Source organism: Pecten maximus, chromosome 7 (assembly GCF_902652985.1).
Source record: "Pecten maximus chromosome 7, xPecMax1.1, whole genome shotgun sequence".
NCBI lineage: Eukaryota > Metazoa > Mollusca > Bivalvia > Pectinida > Pectinidae > Pecten > Pecten maximus.
This window is the reverse complement of record NC_047021.1, coordinates 42,554,892-42,573,492: the sequence shown is the minus strand read 5'-3', so window position 1 is coordinate 42,573,492 and position 18,601 is coordinate 42,554,892. Positions and strand designations below refer to the sequence as shown.

General features: G+C 36.4%; 1 protein-coding gene across 1 annotated transcript; it reads left to right on the top strand.

Annotated features, from left to right (window-relative positions):
* Positions 1 to 2,253: 2,253 nt before the first annotated feature.
* On the top strand, positions 2,254 to 17,125 carry LOC117331228 (solute carrier family 23 member 1-like). The gene is made up of 11 exons (XM_033889826.1): positions 2,254 to 2,808; positions 6,001 to 6,158; positions 8,641 to 8,735; positions 9,344 to 9,492; positions 9,662 to 9,843; positions 11,226 to 11,346; positions 12,905 to 13,019; positions 13,576 to 13,829; positions 14,187 to 14,460; positions 15,413 to 15,508; positions 15,966 to 17,125. The coding sequence occupies exons 1-11, from the start codon at positions 2,482 to 2,484 to the stop codon at positions 16,196 to 16,198; spliced, it is 2,004 nt and encodes a 667-aa protein (XP_033745717.1). The 5' UTR covers positions 2,254 to 2,481; the 3' UTR covers positions 16,199 to 17,125.
* Positions 17,126 to 18,601: the final 1,476 nt, after the last annotated feature.

Sequence of the window (18,601 nt, the reverse complement as noted above, 5' to 3'; positions counted from 1 at the left end):
ACAGAGCCTTGAGGATGACCCCCCGTCCTGGAAGGCATGTCAATGTTGCACCCCCAGAAATGGCCAACAAAGTAAATGGTATTGCTATGACTGACAGACGAGTCCCAGAAAGATATATAGCCAGCAGATTTGGCATTTCATTTGAAAGAATACATTCCATTCTGACCAAGGATCTTGCAATGAGAAAGCTTTCGGCCTAATGGGTAACACGACTTCTGTCAGTTGATCAGAAGCACACCAGGCGAATCATCGCATTGCTAATCCTAACCTTTTTGCTGAATATCCTGCCAACTTTCTTAAGAGATTTGTCACTATGGATGTAACATGGGTTCATCATTACACCAGAGGCCAATAATCAATCAAAACAATGGAAACACGCCAAAGAAGGCAAAGACTGTTCCATCAGCTAGGAAGATTATGGCCGCAGTTTTCCAGAATGCAGATCGTATTCTGCTGATAGATTATATCCAAAAGGTACAAACAATCAATGGCACATACTATGCTTCACTTCTGAGGCAGTTACGGCAAAATATTAAACTTAAGTGACGCGGAAAGCCCACTAAAGGTGCTATTTCATCTGGACAATGCTTCTGTTCACAAGTCTGTCATTGGCATGGTTACCAACAAGATTGTGGCTTCAAATTGATTAAGCATCCGCCTTATTCACCTGAATTCTTTCATCTTTTTCCAAAACTGAAAACAGCTATGTCAGGCACCCACTTTCAGTCCGATGATGACGTCATACAAGCAGTTGATGACTTTTCTATAAAAGTGGCATTGAGACCCTTTAACACCGCTGGCAAAAGAGTATCGATTCTAAAGGGGATTGTGTTGAAAAATAATACAATATATCCTGCAAAATTCAAATCCTTCAATATGAGGCTCACAACATATCAATCAGCCCTCGTAAATCATTCAATAATCTAACAGAAAATGGAATGAAACATTCAGAGAACAGTGTAGTTTTCATTAATTCAAACATTGTATATATTACGTTCTCCTATTCTTGGAGGAAGAGGTTTCATTCTTTCTGATAATGTTGAAAATGTGATTCTCCATACAAAGACTTTTACTTATAAAAGAAGGTATTGCGGTTATAGCTCTTGCTGCCTCAATTTGCTCAGCTTGTTTACGTCTACTAGAGAACATCCCATACCTCAAATACAGGTAACGCGAATGCTGTTAATCACCACTAAAGTTTTTTTTCTACTTTGTTTTTGAATTTCTGATACATGTATAGACCTCTTTGCATCTGTTTTAGGACCATTTGTTAAGTTTTTGTAAGTCACTCTTTAAAGTTCCTTGAATTTCTTCTACATAAGATGATGAAGAATGCATCAAAATATCATCGTCAGCAAATATACGTGCAATACTAATGTAATTATCAGTAATATAATTATATAAATTAAAAACAAAAGTGGTCCCAACATACTTCCCTGTGAAACACCTGCAGTTGTTGAGCCTGAACTACTGTGGAAAGTACAAGGTTGACAACTCCTGTCACATGCGGTACGGCACCCAACCTCAGTAATATGTGAATCATTACATCACTTAATGAAATCGGATCCACAAAACCACGTCTTGTATTTCCATGTCTTGTTGGTTTAGTAATAACAATATTAATAATTATGCGACAAAGTTAACAAGTCATCATTGGTTCTTATTTTGTGTACCTGAAAGGAATTGCATTTACATTGCGATAACTGCATTTTACTTTGTATGGGCAGCATTATTCCAATGTGACGTTGAAAGAAGTTCAAGGTCATTCATTTAAACAAACTAGGATTGTAGCCCTTCAGAAGGTTCCAATATCAGTTCCACGATACCCCGGAAAGACGACGGACGTCTGTACGGTTCGGGGGTTGAAATTTAAGAGCGATGTTTAGACCTTGCTCGGAAGCGAGCTACAGTTAGGGGAGATGATTCCCCGATTTTCACTACAATATGCCAATAGGCCCTCAGACCACAATTAATTTCCCTCTGTGTCCTGCCACACAAACAACCATGGATATGGTGTCGAAACAAAATTATATCACTAGAATAAATATTGCACTCTAAATCTGATAAAATTAAGCACATAAATAATATGGAACAGCTGTCTCAGAAAAAAAAAACTACAGTCGTGTACAAAGACTCGGATGTATAATTGTGATCTGGGGCCTGTACAGGTACGCTAAATAAACTGCATGCATGGTTGACTCACCTGGAAACTGTAAGGGCATCGCTTATATAACCAGTTCAGTGTTACCCGAATCATACCGTATGCTTGCTCGGATATTATAAGGGATTTTACGTAAACCACGAAGCGTTGATCACTCACTGACCAACACAAGTTTAGTGGACATACGATACGTGATTGCACCTACTTGTTAACGGCCATTTGCCGAAGTGACAAACATCAGATAGACAGTGGTCAGGCAATAACGCAAGGATTTGAAGAATTCATTACGTTTACAAAAAAATTAACTTCATTGTGCGACCATGAATGGGATTAGTAGGTACAGCGGAAATCAGTCAGGAGGCGAGATGGATTTAATGGAACGCATCCCTCTTAAGATGGAGGATGTCCGGTTAAAACCCGATCCAACGTTCAACGACGTCACGGATACTACGGAAAACTTCCGTAATTCCTACCCTGATGTATCCGCTGTGGAAGTTGGCCCGCCGGTACGGGATAAAGGTGAGTCGACCGACGAATCTAGTCCAAGGACCCAAAGCAGCGACTCGTTGGTGAACCCGACCTCATCCCTTGTCTACAAGATCAGTGACAACCCTCCAATTCATCTAACCATCGTATTTGCATTCCAGGTCAGTATTTAATCCAAGTTTTTACTGTTAGTGGACACCGGGATACTGTCAAAAATCACAAAAAATCAGGTGTGTGAGCCCAAAACTTTCTCATTTTTTACTGGTTATTCCGGTTTTCTCCCATAATACGACACTTCTGTCTTGTCAACACAAAACGTGACATGTTTTGCAATGGTTGTAAAACGATGCTGTCCGTATTAAACTCTCCCTATTATTACCGTCAATATTAGCTACCAGTTTAGTTTCGCATCCTTAAAATCTACCTGTATTCACATAAAGAAAGAACCAACCAAAAAAACTTAGTGTCGTTTTCGCCCTTGGGATAAGTGTCACCTTTCAATATGATATAAATAACTGAACAACAGCAACATTAGCATCACAAATATTACAGTCAGTAACAGCACCACAAACATTACAGTCAGTAACAGCACCACAAACATTACAGTCAGTAACAGCACCACAAACATTACAGTCAGGGACAGCACCACAAACATTACAGTCAGGGACAGCATCACAAACATTACAGTCAGGGACAGCATCACAAACATTACAGTCAGGGACAGCATCACAAACATTACAGGTAATGTGAGGACTACAAACATTACAGTCAGTGTGTGCACCACAAACATTACAGTCAGTGTTAGTACCACAAACATTACAGGCAATGTCAGCACCACCAACATTACAGTCAGGGACAGCACCACAAACATTACAGTCAGGGACAGCACCACAAACATTACAGTCAGGGACAGCACCACAAACATTACAGTCAGTGTGAGCACCACAAACATTACAGTCAGTGTTAGTACCACAAACATTACAGGCAATGTCAGCACCACCAACATTACACTCAGGGACAGCACCACAAACATTACAGTCAATGTGAGCACCACAAACATTACAGTCAATGTGAGCACCACAAACATTACAGTCAGTGTGTGCACAACAAATATTACAGTGTGAGCACCACAAACATTACAGTCAGTGTGAGCACCACAAACATTACTGTCAGTGTGAGCACCACAAACATTACAGTCAGTGTGAGCACCACAAACATTACTGTCAGAGTGAGCACCACAAACATTACAGTCAGTGTGTGCACCACAAACATTACTGTCAGTGTGAGCACCACAAACATTACAGTCAGGGACAGCATCACAAACATTACAGTCAGGGACAGCATCACAAACATTACAGTCAGTGTGAGCACCACAAACATTACAGTCAGGGACAGCACCACAAACATTACAGTCAGTGTGAGGACCACAAACATTACAGTTAGTGTGAGCACCACAAACATTACAGTCAGTGTGAGGACCACAAACATTACAGTCAGTGTGAGGACCACAAACATTACAGTCAGTGTGAGGACCACAAACATTACAGTCAGTGTGAGGACCACAAACATTACAGTCAGTGTGAGGACCACAAACATTACAGTCAGTGTGAGGACCACAAACATTACAGTCAGTGTGAGGACCACAAACATTACAGTCAGGGACAGCACCACAAACATTACAGTCAGGGACAGCACCACAAACATTACAGTCAGTGTGAGCACCACAAACATTACAGTCAGTGTTAGTACCACAAACATTATAGTCAGTTTGAGCACCACAAACATTACAGTCAGGGACAGCACCACAAACATTACAGGCAATGTGAGCACCACAAACATAACAGTCAGTGTGAGCACCACAAACATTACAGGCAATGTGAACACCACAAACATTACAGTCAGTGTGAGCACCACAAACATTATAGTCAGTTTGAGCACCAAAAACATTACAGTCAGGGACAGCACCACAAACATTACAGGCAATGTGAGCACCACAAACATTACAGTCAGTGTGAGCACCACAAACATTACAGTCAGTGTGTGCACCACAAACATTACAGTCAATGTGAGCACCACAAACATTACTGTCAGGGACAGCACCACAAACATTACAGTCAGTGTGAGCACCACAAACATAACTGTCAATGTGAGCACCACAAACATTACAGTCAGTGTGAGCACCACAAACATTACAGTCAGTGTGAGCACCACAAACATTACAGCCAGTGTGAGGACCACAAACATTACAGTCAGTGTTAGCACCACAAACATTACAGCCAGTGTGAGGACCACAAACATTACAGCCAGTGTGAGGACCACAAACATTACAGTCAGTGTGAGCACCACAAACATTACAGCCAGTGTGAGCACCACAAACATTACAGTCAGTGACAGCACCACAAACATTACAGCCAGTGTGAGGACCACAAACATTACAGCCAGTGTGAGAACCACAAACATTACTGACAGTGTGAGGACCGCAAATATTACAGTCAGTGTGGACACCACAAACATTACAGTCAGTGTGAGCACCACAAACATTACAGTCAGTGTGAGCACCACAAACATTACAGCCAGTGTGAGGACCACAAACATTACAGTCAGTGTGAGCACCACAAACATTACAGCCAGTGTGAGGACCACAAACATTACAGCCAGTGTGAGGACCACAAACATTACAGTCAGTGTGAGCACCACAAACATTACAGCCAGTGTGAGCACCACAAACATTACTGTCAGTGACAGCACCACAAACATTACAGCCAGTGTGAGGACCACAAACATTACAGCCAGTGTGAGAACCACAAACATTACTGACAGTGTGAGGACCGCAAATATTACAGTCAGTGTGGACACCACAAACATTACAGTCAGTGTGGGGACCACAAACATTACAGTGTGAGCACCACAAACATTACAGTCAGTGTGGACACCACAAACATTACAGTCAGTGTGAGGACCACAAACATTACTGTCAGTGTGAGCACCACAAACATTACAGTCAGTGTGAGGACCACAAACATTACAGTCAATGTGAGCACCACAAACATTACAGTCAGTGTGAGCACCACAAACATTACAGTCAGTGTTAGTACCATAACCATCCCTCATTAACAAAAGAGACCATAGCGTCAATTCCCCAAACTGAAAGTGAATGGTGAATTTAATCTGGTGTCTAAGAAACAACCCTCCCAAAACAGGAGTTCTTTTATCGGAACTCTTATCGAAATAACAGCCGTTTTAGATATATAGGGTAGATCTTGTGCCCCTGTTAAAAGATTCTGAATTTTTACATTGACAAAAGAAACTGTAGTACACGAAAATGGATATAGATATTATGAGTTTTATTCCAGCAAGCACTCTTGGCGTTCGCGGTCCAGTTGGTCATTTCCCTACTTGTGGCACAGGCTGTCAATGGCGAACATGATCCTGAGCTCCGTGGCAGCTTGCTCAGTTCTACAATGTTTATGTGTGGTTTTACAACCATGATCATGTCCCTATTTGGCACCAGGTAAGTCATGCGTAAACTCTTAAATCTTCCACAACATATATATATATATATACAAATTATCTGTTTCTAGTGTTACGCATCCAGCGAACATCTGTTTGTTAGGGTCATATATATATGTATTTATTACATAATGCGTTTGATTTTCCCTAAATATAAATATAAAGTGTATTTTGAAATATTGCAAAGCTAAAATAACTATTGCACTGTTACGTGAGACCTATAGAACACGCTTTGGAATTTGATCATGTGCGAACTATATGAACGCCTGTGACGTTTCGGAATGTCGGCCTATCCTTTCAAGCGTCTTAGTCACTCAAATGTCAACACTGCCGACGACAGTCATGGTGACTTCTAGGCCTACAGAAAAGTCGAGATGTCAGTGATTCTAACTGTGTTTTAGTGATTATGTAATAAAACTAGTATATCATGGATGTCTGTTCTCGAGGTACTGGTAATCGACCGATGTTCTATTACACGAGGGCGAAGGCCGAGGGTCAAATATTCTGGACTATTGCATAGACACCCATGGTATATTTGTATAAAGGAGGGTCTAGTACGTAATAACGACGGTATGGTCCAATATAGGTAGTGGATCCTAACAAACAGATGTTCGTTGGATGCGTATTACTAGAAATAAATAAATGTCAAGTAGTAATAACGACAGTACCGATAAATAAATTGTCGAATTTTCAAAGTTAATTACAAACGATCACATAAAGACATAGAACATGGAACAGTTACACAAATTTAGTAGGTAAACAACGAAAAATATCGTTATGTTTGTGAAAACGATCCCCTCGGGGTCGACAATTATTTAGTAAACATCTTAGGTGGTGGACATATGGTAAAAGTAGATAGATAAATAAATAAATAATATAACTTAAAGGTTTAGCAAAATAACAGCACGAGTTGAATAGTTATACACTGTGATGGAAAAACCAGATTTTTTTGCAAAATTCTGAAATATTTTAATTTCGATTTTCCTTTGGTAGAATAAAGAGGAAAATTAATTGTGGTCTGAGGCCTTCATGAATAAGCCAGATGTTATCTGATATCTCCTAGTAACCAAAACGGCACACAAATGAATTCCGGAATTAACTGATCACTCAGTCTAAGGACGATAATCCTCTAATCTCGACGTCGTCAATGAATCTAAACCAGCTGAGTTGTTTATATATGTATTTATATAACCTTAAAATAACCGTTGTCAGAAAACCAAACACTTTATTGGTACACAAGGACAACATAGACATAATTACCAAATCAATACCATGAACTGTTGAAGTTGCCCGTGCCAATGAGAATAGAAGAAATACGAAATCAGAGGATCATTGTTCGATGAAAAGTGGCGATTCAAATCTGTCGGCGTTAATCATGAAATTCTGTACAGTTGAAAAAATTAAAGCATTTTCATCATTTGAAATCTCGTCGTTCCCAAACAAGCGTAAAATTATTAAAAGCGGGTAGATGATTTGGGTAATTATTCAGAAGTTCTGCGCTGACCCTAGTTAGCACACTACAGTTTTTTTGTTAAGCAGGTAACCCCTGTATTAAAACATTTAAAAAATTGTATCCCAGAATTGGTGTATTCATTATGAAGTTGTCTATACAGCCTTCACATTTGTGGAAAAAATGGAGGGCTGGACAGAAGGTGAGCTACCGAGAAAACTTAATTTACAACATATATGAAAAGAAGATTAACCCTGCCTTTGGGATAAAGATGTTTTATTTAAAATAGGTTGCAGAAAAAAAAACTGTGTAGAGATTTTTGTAATTTGGGGTCAAATATAATAATATTTTGCATTTTTTAGGTTTTTTTCTTGCAGTTACCATGGTTTTCACAGGCGTGAAATACCACGAAAATATAAGCCAACTCATACTTAAGTACTATACTACAGTTGCAAATGTTATGTAGATTACAAATATATATACTTTATTATAGGTAATATGTAGGGTTAACTGGCTATGTTCACATATCATAAACACATGCCTTATTTTTCAGAATTGAGCACTTTTACTGTACACTGCTACTCTAGGAATATCAAAAGTGACATAAAGAATGGTGTCACCAGCGAATTACTTTATTTTTGTATTTTATATTTGTACATATTTAAAAGATTTCATTTATCTATATAGAAATAAAATAAAGCTTTTACTCAACACTTTGGTTGTATAGATCACCTTTTAAACTCTCATCAAAGCTATTAACATATATACATGACACAAAAGCTTTTGCCTAACCTGGGGATAGGTGGAGAAGAATGTGCTCTAATTCATGCATTACCACGACTACTCTGAAAGAAGTTGTATAAGTATTTTTAGCACATAAAGCGCCAGAATTACCTTGTTAGGTATTAATTTTCGGTTATTTCGTGGTTTCTTTAAATCCAAAGATTGAAATTATGCCGCAAGTTGATAAATGAGTCTAATTTCAAAAATTCCTAGGCTTAACGAAGTTCAACAGTTTGGCCTTTTTTTGTAGGTTGCCCATATTCCAAGGTGGAGCGGCGGAGTATATCATACCACTGTTAGTTTTACAAGATGATGTCCAAAAACAGAAAGGCAACGCCATCACCGGTACGTCAGCATTCTTGGAAACAACAGATGATAATCTGACGTTAATCCCTTCATAACACACAGTCAATCATAGATATGATATGTATTTCAGGGATTCGACCGAGATTGATTTTTTTTCAGGTTAATACAACCATGTATTGACCGAAATCAACAGGCTATGATAGTTTTATTATAAAATGACTTTGATTTTAAGTAATCATGTAATAACTGCAAGTTACACTGATTTATGTTAGGATGGAGACTGATTAGTGAAGCAATTGAAAATAATTCATTATATCTTTTAAGCACTACACAATCAAACGTAAACTGTTACATTATAATGCATCCATTAAAATGCATTGAATTCTTGTAATGATTTAATATTCTTAGTGATCCAATGTTGCAAAATCTGCAAGATATAATTTATAATTAATCCATTAATCCAGTCAACCAGCATTTAACTTCTTTTGCATGGCCTGTCATTATGTTTTTTTATCGAGAGTCACTATACTAATTTAGCCAGTCAGGGAGTGAAAAAATATGATTTTACAATAATATTTCATATTGTTGTTTATATTTTATGTTTGTCTTGGTAGATGTAAAAATATGGTTTTGATGATTATGTCTAGGTACTACAAGCACGAACACTACGAGTAACTACACAGGAAGCCCATTGTTTTACTCCAACGACACTGCTTATCAAATGAATATCACAAACATGGCGGGTACAGACATCCTTCTAGACCACCAGGGCGTCGATTTTCAAAAATTGCGAGGGGTTAGTTGCAATCACCATGTCATCTGTGCAGAAGGGATGCATAACATCATTAATGTAAACTTTAACTAGCTATATTACTTTCCATATTTAAATGTGCCTTTTACGTTGGCCATATTTTATAATTACATGTAATGCTTATAAACATTTATATAGCCGACTATCGTTACAGATGATGGGGAGCCTGATGGTAATAGGATGTATTCACAGTATGATTGGACTGACTGGACTTGTTGGAATCTTGCTCAGATTCATCGGCCCAATCACGGTCGTACCGACGCTTTTACTCCTTGGTTTGTGGATGGCGAGGATGACCGCCAAATTCATATCTATTCAATGGGGAGTAGGGATTATGTAAGTGACCACGTTCTGTTTCAATCTTCTTATTTACACCAATTTCAATCGGTAGCAAAACTATGTATATTAGTTGTACTGGCTTATTAACTAGAATATCTAGCTAAATACTACATACGTATAACAAGCGCTTTTCATCTCATTAATGCGGATAAAAACCCTTATACCGGGTAAATTCGTCTTTGATGATAGACGTTAAAGTTCAAAAGGTTTCCCACTCATTTTTTGAAAGAAAAGAATGACCATTTTATTAGCTCGCCCAGCCCGAAGGACCAGTGAGCTGATGGCATGGTACAGCGTCCGTCGATTGTCAACATTTCCTTTAAATCCTTACTGGTCCTGAACGACTGAATGAATTTTGACGAATTTAGTCTTGAGCATTGTTGGGCAAAGGAGAACAACTATAATATCATTTTTTTCTTTTTCAAGAAATGACAGGATTTGGTGCACCTGTAGATTGAACCATTGTTTTGCTATGAAGTTAAAATGAACTTGCATTTGACTTTTTTTGCAATTATTCCCGAAATATCTAGATGAGCGATGCAGGCCCTTTGGGCCTTTTGTTGTACATTTATATTGATAATGAAGAAGAATTGATATAAGGTGTTCAGTGTTAATTGAGGTGTTCAATGTTATTGTAGTGTTCAATGTTATTTAAGTTATTCAATGTTGTTGAGGTGTTCTATGTTATTGCCTATATTGTAAAGACATTTAATTCACAGGAAACACTTGCTGCTTCTGACTGATGACCTTTAACCCCAATGGTTTTAATTTCATGTGATTGCTTTCATGAGTTTTTGTAAATTAGGTTCCAATCTGATGTTATCTTATCCTCCACAGTTGCGGTAGGTAATAAACAAGGTAATATTATGTTGTATATGCACAATGCTAATAAGCAAATGAAAATATTGTGCATATTTCCTTAGAGATTTTTTTTTGCTTATTTCAAATTAAAATGAATATATTTATGTATATTATCCATTTCATCGATACCGACATCAACTATTTTTTACAAAATATAAAAAAAGAATAAAGAAAGAAAAACCAACTGAATACGTGATGTACATTTTATTCTGGTGTAATCTATCCAAATCGAAGACAAAATAATAGGCTAAATGTATTTCAACCAGTTTGTTTTTATTGCTACGAAGTTGAATATTTGCTTTGATTATGAACAACATGTCCTAAACTAAGGGAATATAGTATTGGGTAAAAAAAGACTCGTATGTTCATGTTCATGTTATTTATTACTTTGAACCATCTGCTTCATCAGTACAGTGCATATATATATATGGATTGGAATCAGAAGCAATATTTACAAAATATAAGAACAATACTCACTTACCGTGGTGTGGGGCTATACCGACCATTTCTTCTTTCAGGACAGCTGCCATTTCTATAATCCTGTCGTTAGTTTTGGGTAACTGGAAGATGCCTTTGCCATTTTGGTCTAAGACGAAAGGATTTCACTTAATTCGTTCAAATTTCCATCAAACTGCTGGGGTAAGACTCGCTCGTTCTTCAATGATGTTATATAGATATGTTTTTATAAAAGATTGACTAACCTAACAATAAGATTGCTTTCAATAATAAATGATAGCAAATGTATTTCAACTGTGTGACTAAAGCTGTGGTATATTTCAAAAACAATCACAGGCCTTATTTGTGAATTTTTTGTGTGCTTTAGAGACTTCTTAATACCTACTATTTACGATATTTCGTAATACGCCATGATTCATCCGAATGCTAATTCCATATAGTTGGTAATGTTCGTTGGATTTAATTTCGCTATATTTGCAGTCATTAGTCAATAGCCAATAAATGCCCAGTAGAAGTTATATAATGCTTAAAAGTGGCAGAGGAAGGAGTTTGATAACACGTTCCCATTAGGACAACTACGAAATGGGGCACCGTGGATTTGAGTAACTATACAGTAACTGGACATAAAAAACTTCAATACCGCATAGAGCTGTCTGTGCTGTTAGTCAGTTACACATTATTAAAATAAATTATTTTCAAATTATTGCCAATAAAATGAAATAAAGGTCACTGGTACAAATAACAATGGTGAATAACATGTATACTTAACTTGTTATGTGTATATTTACCCATTGTTCCATGTTCATGTTAATGCTAGTGTAAGAAATATGATGTGCGGATGATCATTTTGATCATACAAAGGAGGCTATGCCGTATGGATTTTTAAAAAACAATTTGAGCTAGTTAATAAAATCCATATTACCTAGTCACGATTGTAAGATTATGTATATCCATAAGAACAAAAGTGATTTTTTTTCTTTTTTGCTTTTTTTTTTTATTCAACTCACGACTTTCATCTTAGGTGGTATGTTTTCTCTATAGAGACAATCCCGTGACGTCATGTTGTTACACACGTGTGCCTATTTATAACCTGGCTGTATTACATTGAAGAAATGACCAGTTATGTATTAAATATATAGAGGATATCTAACAGTGTTTTAAGTAATACCAAATATGTTTCACGAGTGGGGCTAATATTTTGATATTTTTCACGAGTGCGCAGCACGAGTGAAAAATATCTAAATATTCGCCACACGAGTGAAATATATTTGGTATTACTGAAGACACTGTTAGATATTCTGTTTATTACATATTTTATCAACGAAAAACCTACCCCGTATGCTAACTAGGCCTACAGCTATAATTAGTAAACAAAAAATGTAGTTCCCCCTGTCCAGGTGCAGAGATATATGTCGGGCTTTCTGATTGGTCAATTATTTTGGTATTTTCTAATCATTAATTTGATTGGTCAAATCAGCAAAAGTGATATTTTTCACTAGTGATAAATATGATATTTTTCACTAGTGAAAAGTATCACTTTTATAGAATGAATAATTTTTGATATTTCACTGGTAAAAATGTAATAAATATTATTATTAAAAGTATTCATTACATTAACAGATGGAACATTTATAATGTTCATATTCAAAGTGTGCTATTATGATTATTTTATGGAAAAGGTTGTAAATATTTAATAAGGTACTGATAGCGCTTCTGTCTGGATGGGCGCTGTGCGCCATAATCACGAAATCTGGTGGCTTCTCCGACGATCCCTAAGGAGCCCGAATACTTCGCAAGAACGGACATAATGCCTGGGATTATACAGAACGCTAGCTGGATTTACTTCCCCTATCCAGGTAAATGTCAATTACTCATCTTTACCTCCTTAAGAAGGAAGATCCTGTTTTTTGTTGAATTGGTGTGTTCAAAATCTCATCTATAAACACCAGGTATCATATCAATTTTTATTTTTCCGGAAATCATAGAATACATTCACTGCGTCGATGTACTTATATGAGTGGATTTTTGCCAATGCCATATCATATCTTGGTGAATTAATATCTTCGTAAAAATCGAGAAGGTAGTGAAAATAGAATCTTACATTGTCCTGTACCGGGACACGCATATCTCAACTCGAATGGAAGATGTTTTCCATCAACGGGCTAGCCAAACTCTTACAAGATAGATGATATATACCTCTTGTCCATGGTGCAGCGGCAAACTTTTTATTAACCTATTACTAGTATTATATAAGTACATTTTTTCAAGCAAAGATAGGATTTTTGTGAAATCTGAATCCTCGATTGATATACATGTACTTTCAGATATAGAAATGTAAACTTTTATCTTAATTATATCAATTAAATCTATAAATCAGTATCTTTTTGAAATGATGTTATTGTTCTTATTTAGGCCAGTTCGGTCTGCCATTAATTAGGGGAGACGCTTTGATTGGATTTCTTATTGCAACCATGGTTTCAATTCTGGACTCGATTGCTGATTACTACGCATGCGCGATAGCCTGCAATGTTCCACCCCCTCCTGCTCATGCAGTCAACAGGGGAATTGCCGTGGAAGGATTTTGCTCTTTCCTATCAGGGACATTAGGGTGTGGACATGCAACGGGGTCATATGGCGGAAACATCGGCGCAATACGTATCACAAAGGTAGAAAGGGATTAATTCTATATCTAAAAAACCTGTATGATTAAGGAATACATATTTTGACAGCTTGCCATACAAAGGCATGCTTATCTTAGAAGGCGAATAGAATTTGCCCGCTGAAGAATCGGAGATCGGAGATCGGAGATCGGAGGGGAATAAACTCCAAATCGATCTTCTGCCCCAATTGCAACACTTTGGATCTTTTTTCCTTTTTCTTAATGACCTATCTTTCTGTGCTATTTGTTCTTAGTCCAAGTGTTTCCTTGACACCTGTCCTCATATGACCCTAGCTGTTGGTGTCTCCTTGATCGCTTTTGGGTATCTCTCGTTATTCAGCTATGTGTCTTATTTTTTTGTCAGGTAGCCAGCAGACGTGTGTTTGTGGTGCTTGGGTGCATATACATGTTGTTTGGGATCATTGGTAAGCTGTGTGCTGTATTTATCACCATACCCTACCCCGTATTAGGGGGAATTACGCTAATTATGATCAGTATGTTCATGGGGGTGGTCATCGCAAACCTCCATCACGTGGATCTCAGATCCAACCGGAATCTGGCCATTATGGGGATGGCTTTTACTGTTGGTACCATAGTGCCGTACTGGATAGAGCAAAGCCGGGATCGCCTAAAAACGGGTAAGCAATTTCCAATACATTTTTCATTATATTTGGTTTTCTTGCTAACTATTAGATTGGAACGATTGGAAATGATTGCAAGGACATTTATTAGCAATTAAATTGATTGATTTTGCCACTGTCGTTACTTGTTTCAGGTAAATGTATACATGCATTTTATGTATTGAATCCGGCTTACTTTCATGATGCCTTATTTTTGAGAGAGATTGATTGCTGAGATAACTTTTTTGAGAGAGAGATTCATTTCTAAGATAAGAATATTTTCGAGGGGGATTTATTTCTAAGATTAGCTTAATTTGCAGAGAGTTTATTTCTAAGTTTAACTTTATTTTCCAGATAAATTCATTTCAAGATTTGAGGACATGTTCTTTCCTTTAAAAAATGCAACCTGCTAAAGAGCAAAATGATTTTATATTTTTTCTGAATTTACCCATTCAAATATATTTCAGCTTGATTTATAAATGTAATATTAGTATAGACTTGAAAGTCCTTCAGTCGAAGTCCGGATATTTTACATGATTGTCAGGCAATAATAAAGTTTAAAGCGACTGTAACTGTAGATTTCATACTGATTAAATGGCGATGTCTTTCTATGAAAAGTATTACTGGTTTAAGATATAGTGATGCCAGAACACATACCGTAAACAAAGTTAATTCTTATGTAAATGAGTTTTAAAACAATTTACCTCGGTTAATGTCTGTACAGTTTGATACATGGAGAAAGCCGAATTCAGTCATGTTGTTTGTTAATTTTCGTAAAATCTTAGTGGCATGATATTCTTTTATAAAATTAGCTAAAACCGCTTTAAGTAAAAATATGATTCATTCAATCGATGTCATGATCTCGGTATCAAACCAATTTCGATATATATAACCTATTTAAACCGACAACAGTAGCATTTAGTTAACTTGATGGAGTTTAACTTATAATGTGTTTATTTGTTATCTTTAGGAAGCGAAACATTAGATAAAATCTTCATCATGGTGTTCGGAAATGCGACCATTGCTGGTACTCTGTTGGCATGTGTACTAGACAACACTATCGCCGGTATGACTTTCTGGAGAGAATTCTCGATTTGATAATTTCTTTTTGACAATGAATCAATTTGATAAATAAGTGTGTATATATAATCTGAAAGTGATCAAAAGTGTTAAACGGTTGATATTTTTAAAATGAAAATCGTTTTATTCACGGTTTTCTTACTTTGTCAAATGTAATTTTTTGCTTTGCCTCAAGTATTAAGATGTAAATATGTAAACTATATCATCGTTATCGTTTTTAAGAGATTTGTTATTGTCAAATAGCGTAAAAATGATAAAGGTTAATACCGATAATTTAAGACCAGAAAACGAAATACTATTTTTTTCTCTCTTTAACGGACTATTTCATTTGAGAAATTACTACGCTTCTCTGCTTAGCCATTCAATATAAACGTAACAAGGGGCAACGTTTTAAATAAAAACAGGAAATAAAAAAGTTTTAGTAGAATTGACTTCTTTTTTAGGAACTCCTACTGAACGAGGCTTGACTGCTTGGACAGAGGTGACGTGTGGCAAAAGTGACGATCGGAGTGACGTCATAATGAAAGATGAAATTGAGTATTCAGAAGGATTAGACGTTTATGACCCAATAGTCCCCGGATGTGTGCGGAGGTGGAAGGGATTGCGATATGTTTCCATCATGCCTGACACTTTTACATACAAGCAAAATGAGTTGGATATTAAAGAGAATGCATAACACGTTTTCTAGACATTTCTTCGTTCCTATTGATATCAAGGTTTTTAAATCTAAAGATATTTTATTTTCACGATTGATGTCCGTCTATATTTTGAAAGCATAACAAGCGCAATACGTTATTACTTGAAAGTGACAGTGGTTGAATATAATACAGGACATTGATCTTTTCAGACAAGTTTTGTTGATATTCATCTTCCGTCTCCGTTCGCAAACCACTTCAATACCCACAGCCAAAACCATATCACCTCTCCATATCATGACAGCTGTCCTACCGGTGGTGTTATTACGAGAATCGTTTTAATTATTCCTCAGTGGTATGATAATAATATTTTGATTATAGAATGTTGTGTTCTTTACCTATTGTTTACCTACCAAGACAGCATACCACCGCTTGGTACACGGCGCTTCACAACACTACAAACATGCGCAGTACATCAACAGGAATCACGCGGTTCTGTTAGGAACTTACTAATTTCAGGATAAGAATGACGGATACATAACATATAATATTTGAATTAAATTGCTGGATCATTGCACATGTTGTTCATTTACTTTATGCTAATTTTCTTCGAACATTGTGTCTCATATTTGGAGCTATATTATTCAGCGGAGTAATAATAACATGACAAGCATATAGACAGAGCGGCAGCTTTGAACTGACAAAAGTTTATGTGAGAAAATAAGTTATAAATAGAATATACCATATTTCTTGACGCATAACAGTTATATTTCATCCAGTAGGATTGAATTAAGGATTATTATCTATATCTTGGTTTTTCAGCTGAAAGATGTTTTTGTCTTCTACGATTCATGTGATTCATGCGCCATTTGCTTGTCATGTTAATGTTTACTGCAAACTATTTTAAATAGTCATATCTTGTTATAAATTACGACATTGCTATGCTAAATAAATCTTCTGATAATTTGTTCAAACTGTTATTTTTTCTATACTTTTTAATTATTTTATTTTATTTCATTTACGTTCTAGATTCTCGGTATTCTTTGTTGTTTTTAAGAATCTCTCTTAACTCAACTTTGACCTTTTTAAGCAATGGACAGTGATTTTAAAGTTGTTATAGTCGATATGGCAGCAAGATGTATGGTGGGCAAATGGCAGGGAACCCGTTATGCCAACCATACATCTTGCTGCCATATCGACTCTAACAACATTAAAACCACTGTTCAATACTTATATTTACATTGTTTTACCATTTTCATCAACATGGAAAAAACTAAACCAACACCAAAAAATCCTGCCTTTTTTAACGTCACATGACCCACTAGGTGTTATAGCCTGATGCACCGGGTGTTATAGGCGTATGGTGGCAACTGCCTCTTAGCATTGTATCAATGGGGAAATGCGGAGCAAATGTAAATATATATAAATAAGATTTGAACAACACGTTATTGACTATGTCGATCGGACAGATGTTGATAATTGGCGGTAAACAATCAAGGTTTCAAGAGATGAAGATTGACGAAGATGACGAAATAGTTTGATGATCGACATCATGATTTCATTTGGAAATATTATATTTCTGCTGTATGAAGCCAGACGTGTTTGATGCTTGTTCAGCCTAGTGGCTTCGTTGTCACCACCCTAACTCTCATTTGAGATTATCACTTAACCGGGATATTACTTAGAATTGTATGGCGGTTGTTGTCGATGAAGCAGAAGACGCTTATTCACTGAGATCACCTGGTCTTACTCTCCTGGAACTTTTTAAAGGAGTTTTCTTGCAGGTTTATATTTTTGTTTATATTTTGCTCTCGTTTAATCGATTTAGGGTTTAAATTATGGTTTCGTAATTATGTTGGTATTGTTTTTGTTTTTGTTTAATCCTGTCAAGAAAAGTAATCTTGATCTAAGATGATATAATATATCTCAAGTAATGACGGTATCCGCATTATTTGTGGTAGGGCTGCTTCCAGGTTTTCCCCTTTTCTTGTCGATTCAGTTTGATCGCACTTTTGAGCGTCTATGTTGTAGACAACGTTCTTCATTTTCTGGTTGTGATATTAACGAAAAAGTTGATAACTTTTGTTACACAACAAAATTTGCAAAAGCAAACACATCGTCGTATCAGCCAATTATGTGAAAGAATAACTCAGCACTTCATAAAAGTTCAACACATAAACAATTCTGATTATTTCAGATACAAAGGTACAAGGATATTGTTACACTCTCTCACTCTTTTATCACCTACATTTAAAAAAAGAAAAGAAAAGAAAATTGTGCCAGAACATTGTCTCAAGTGAATATCATCTAAATGAATAATTGCAAATGTACTGAATATCTCTACCGAATCTATACTTACTAAATACTTTTTTGTATGGACTATATTTAAATAAAAGATTTATTCTTGCACCAATAACGCAAATTTTTAATTATAATAATAATAA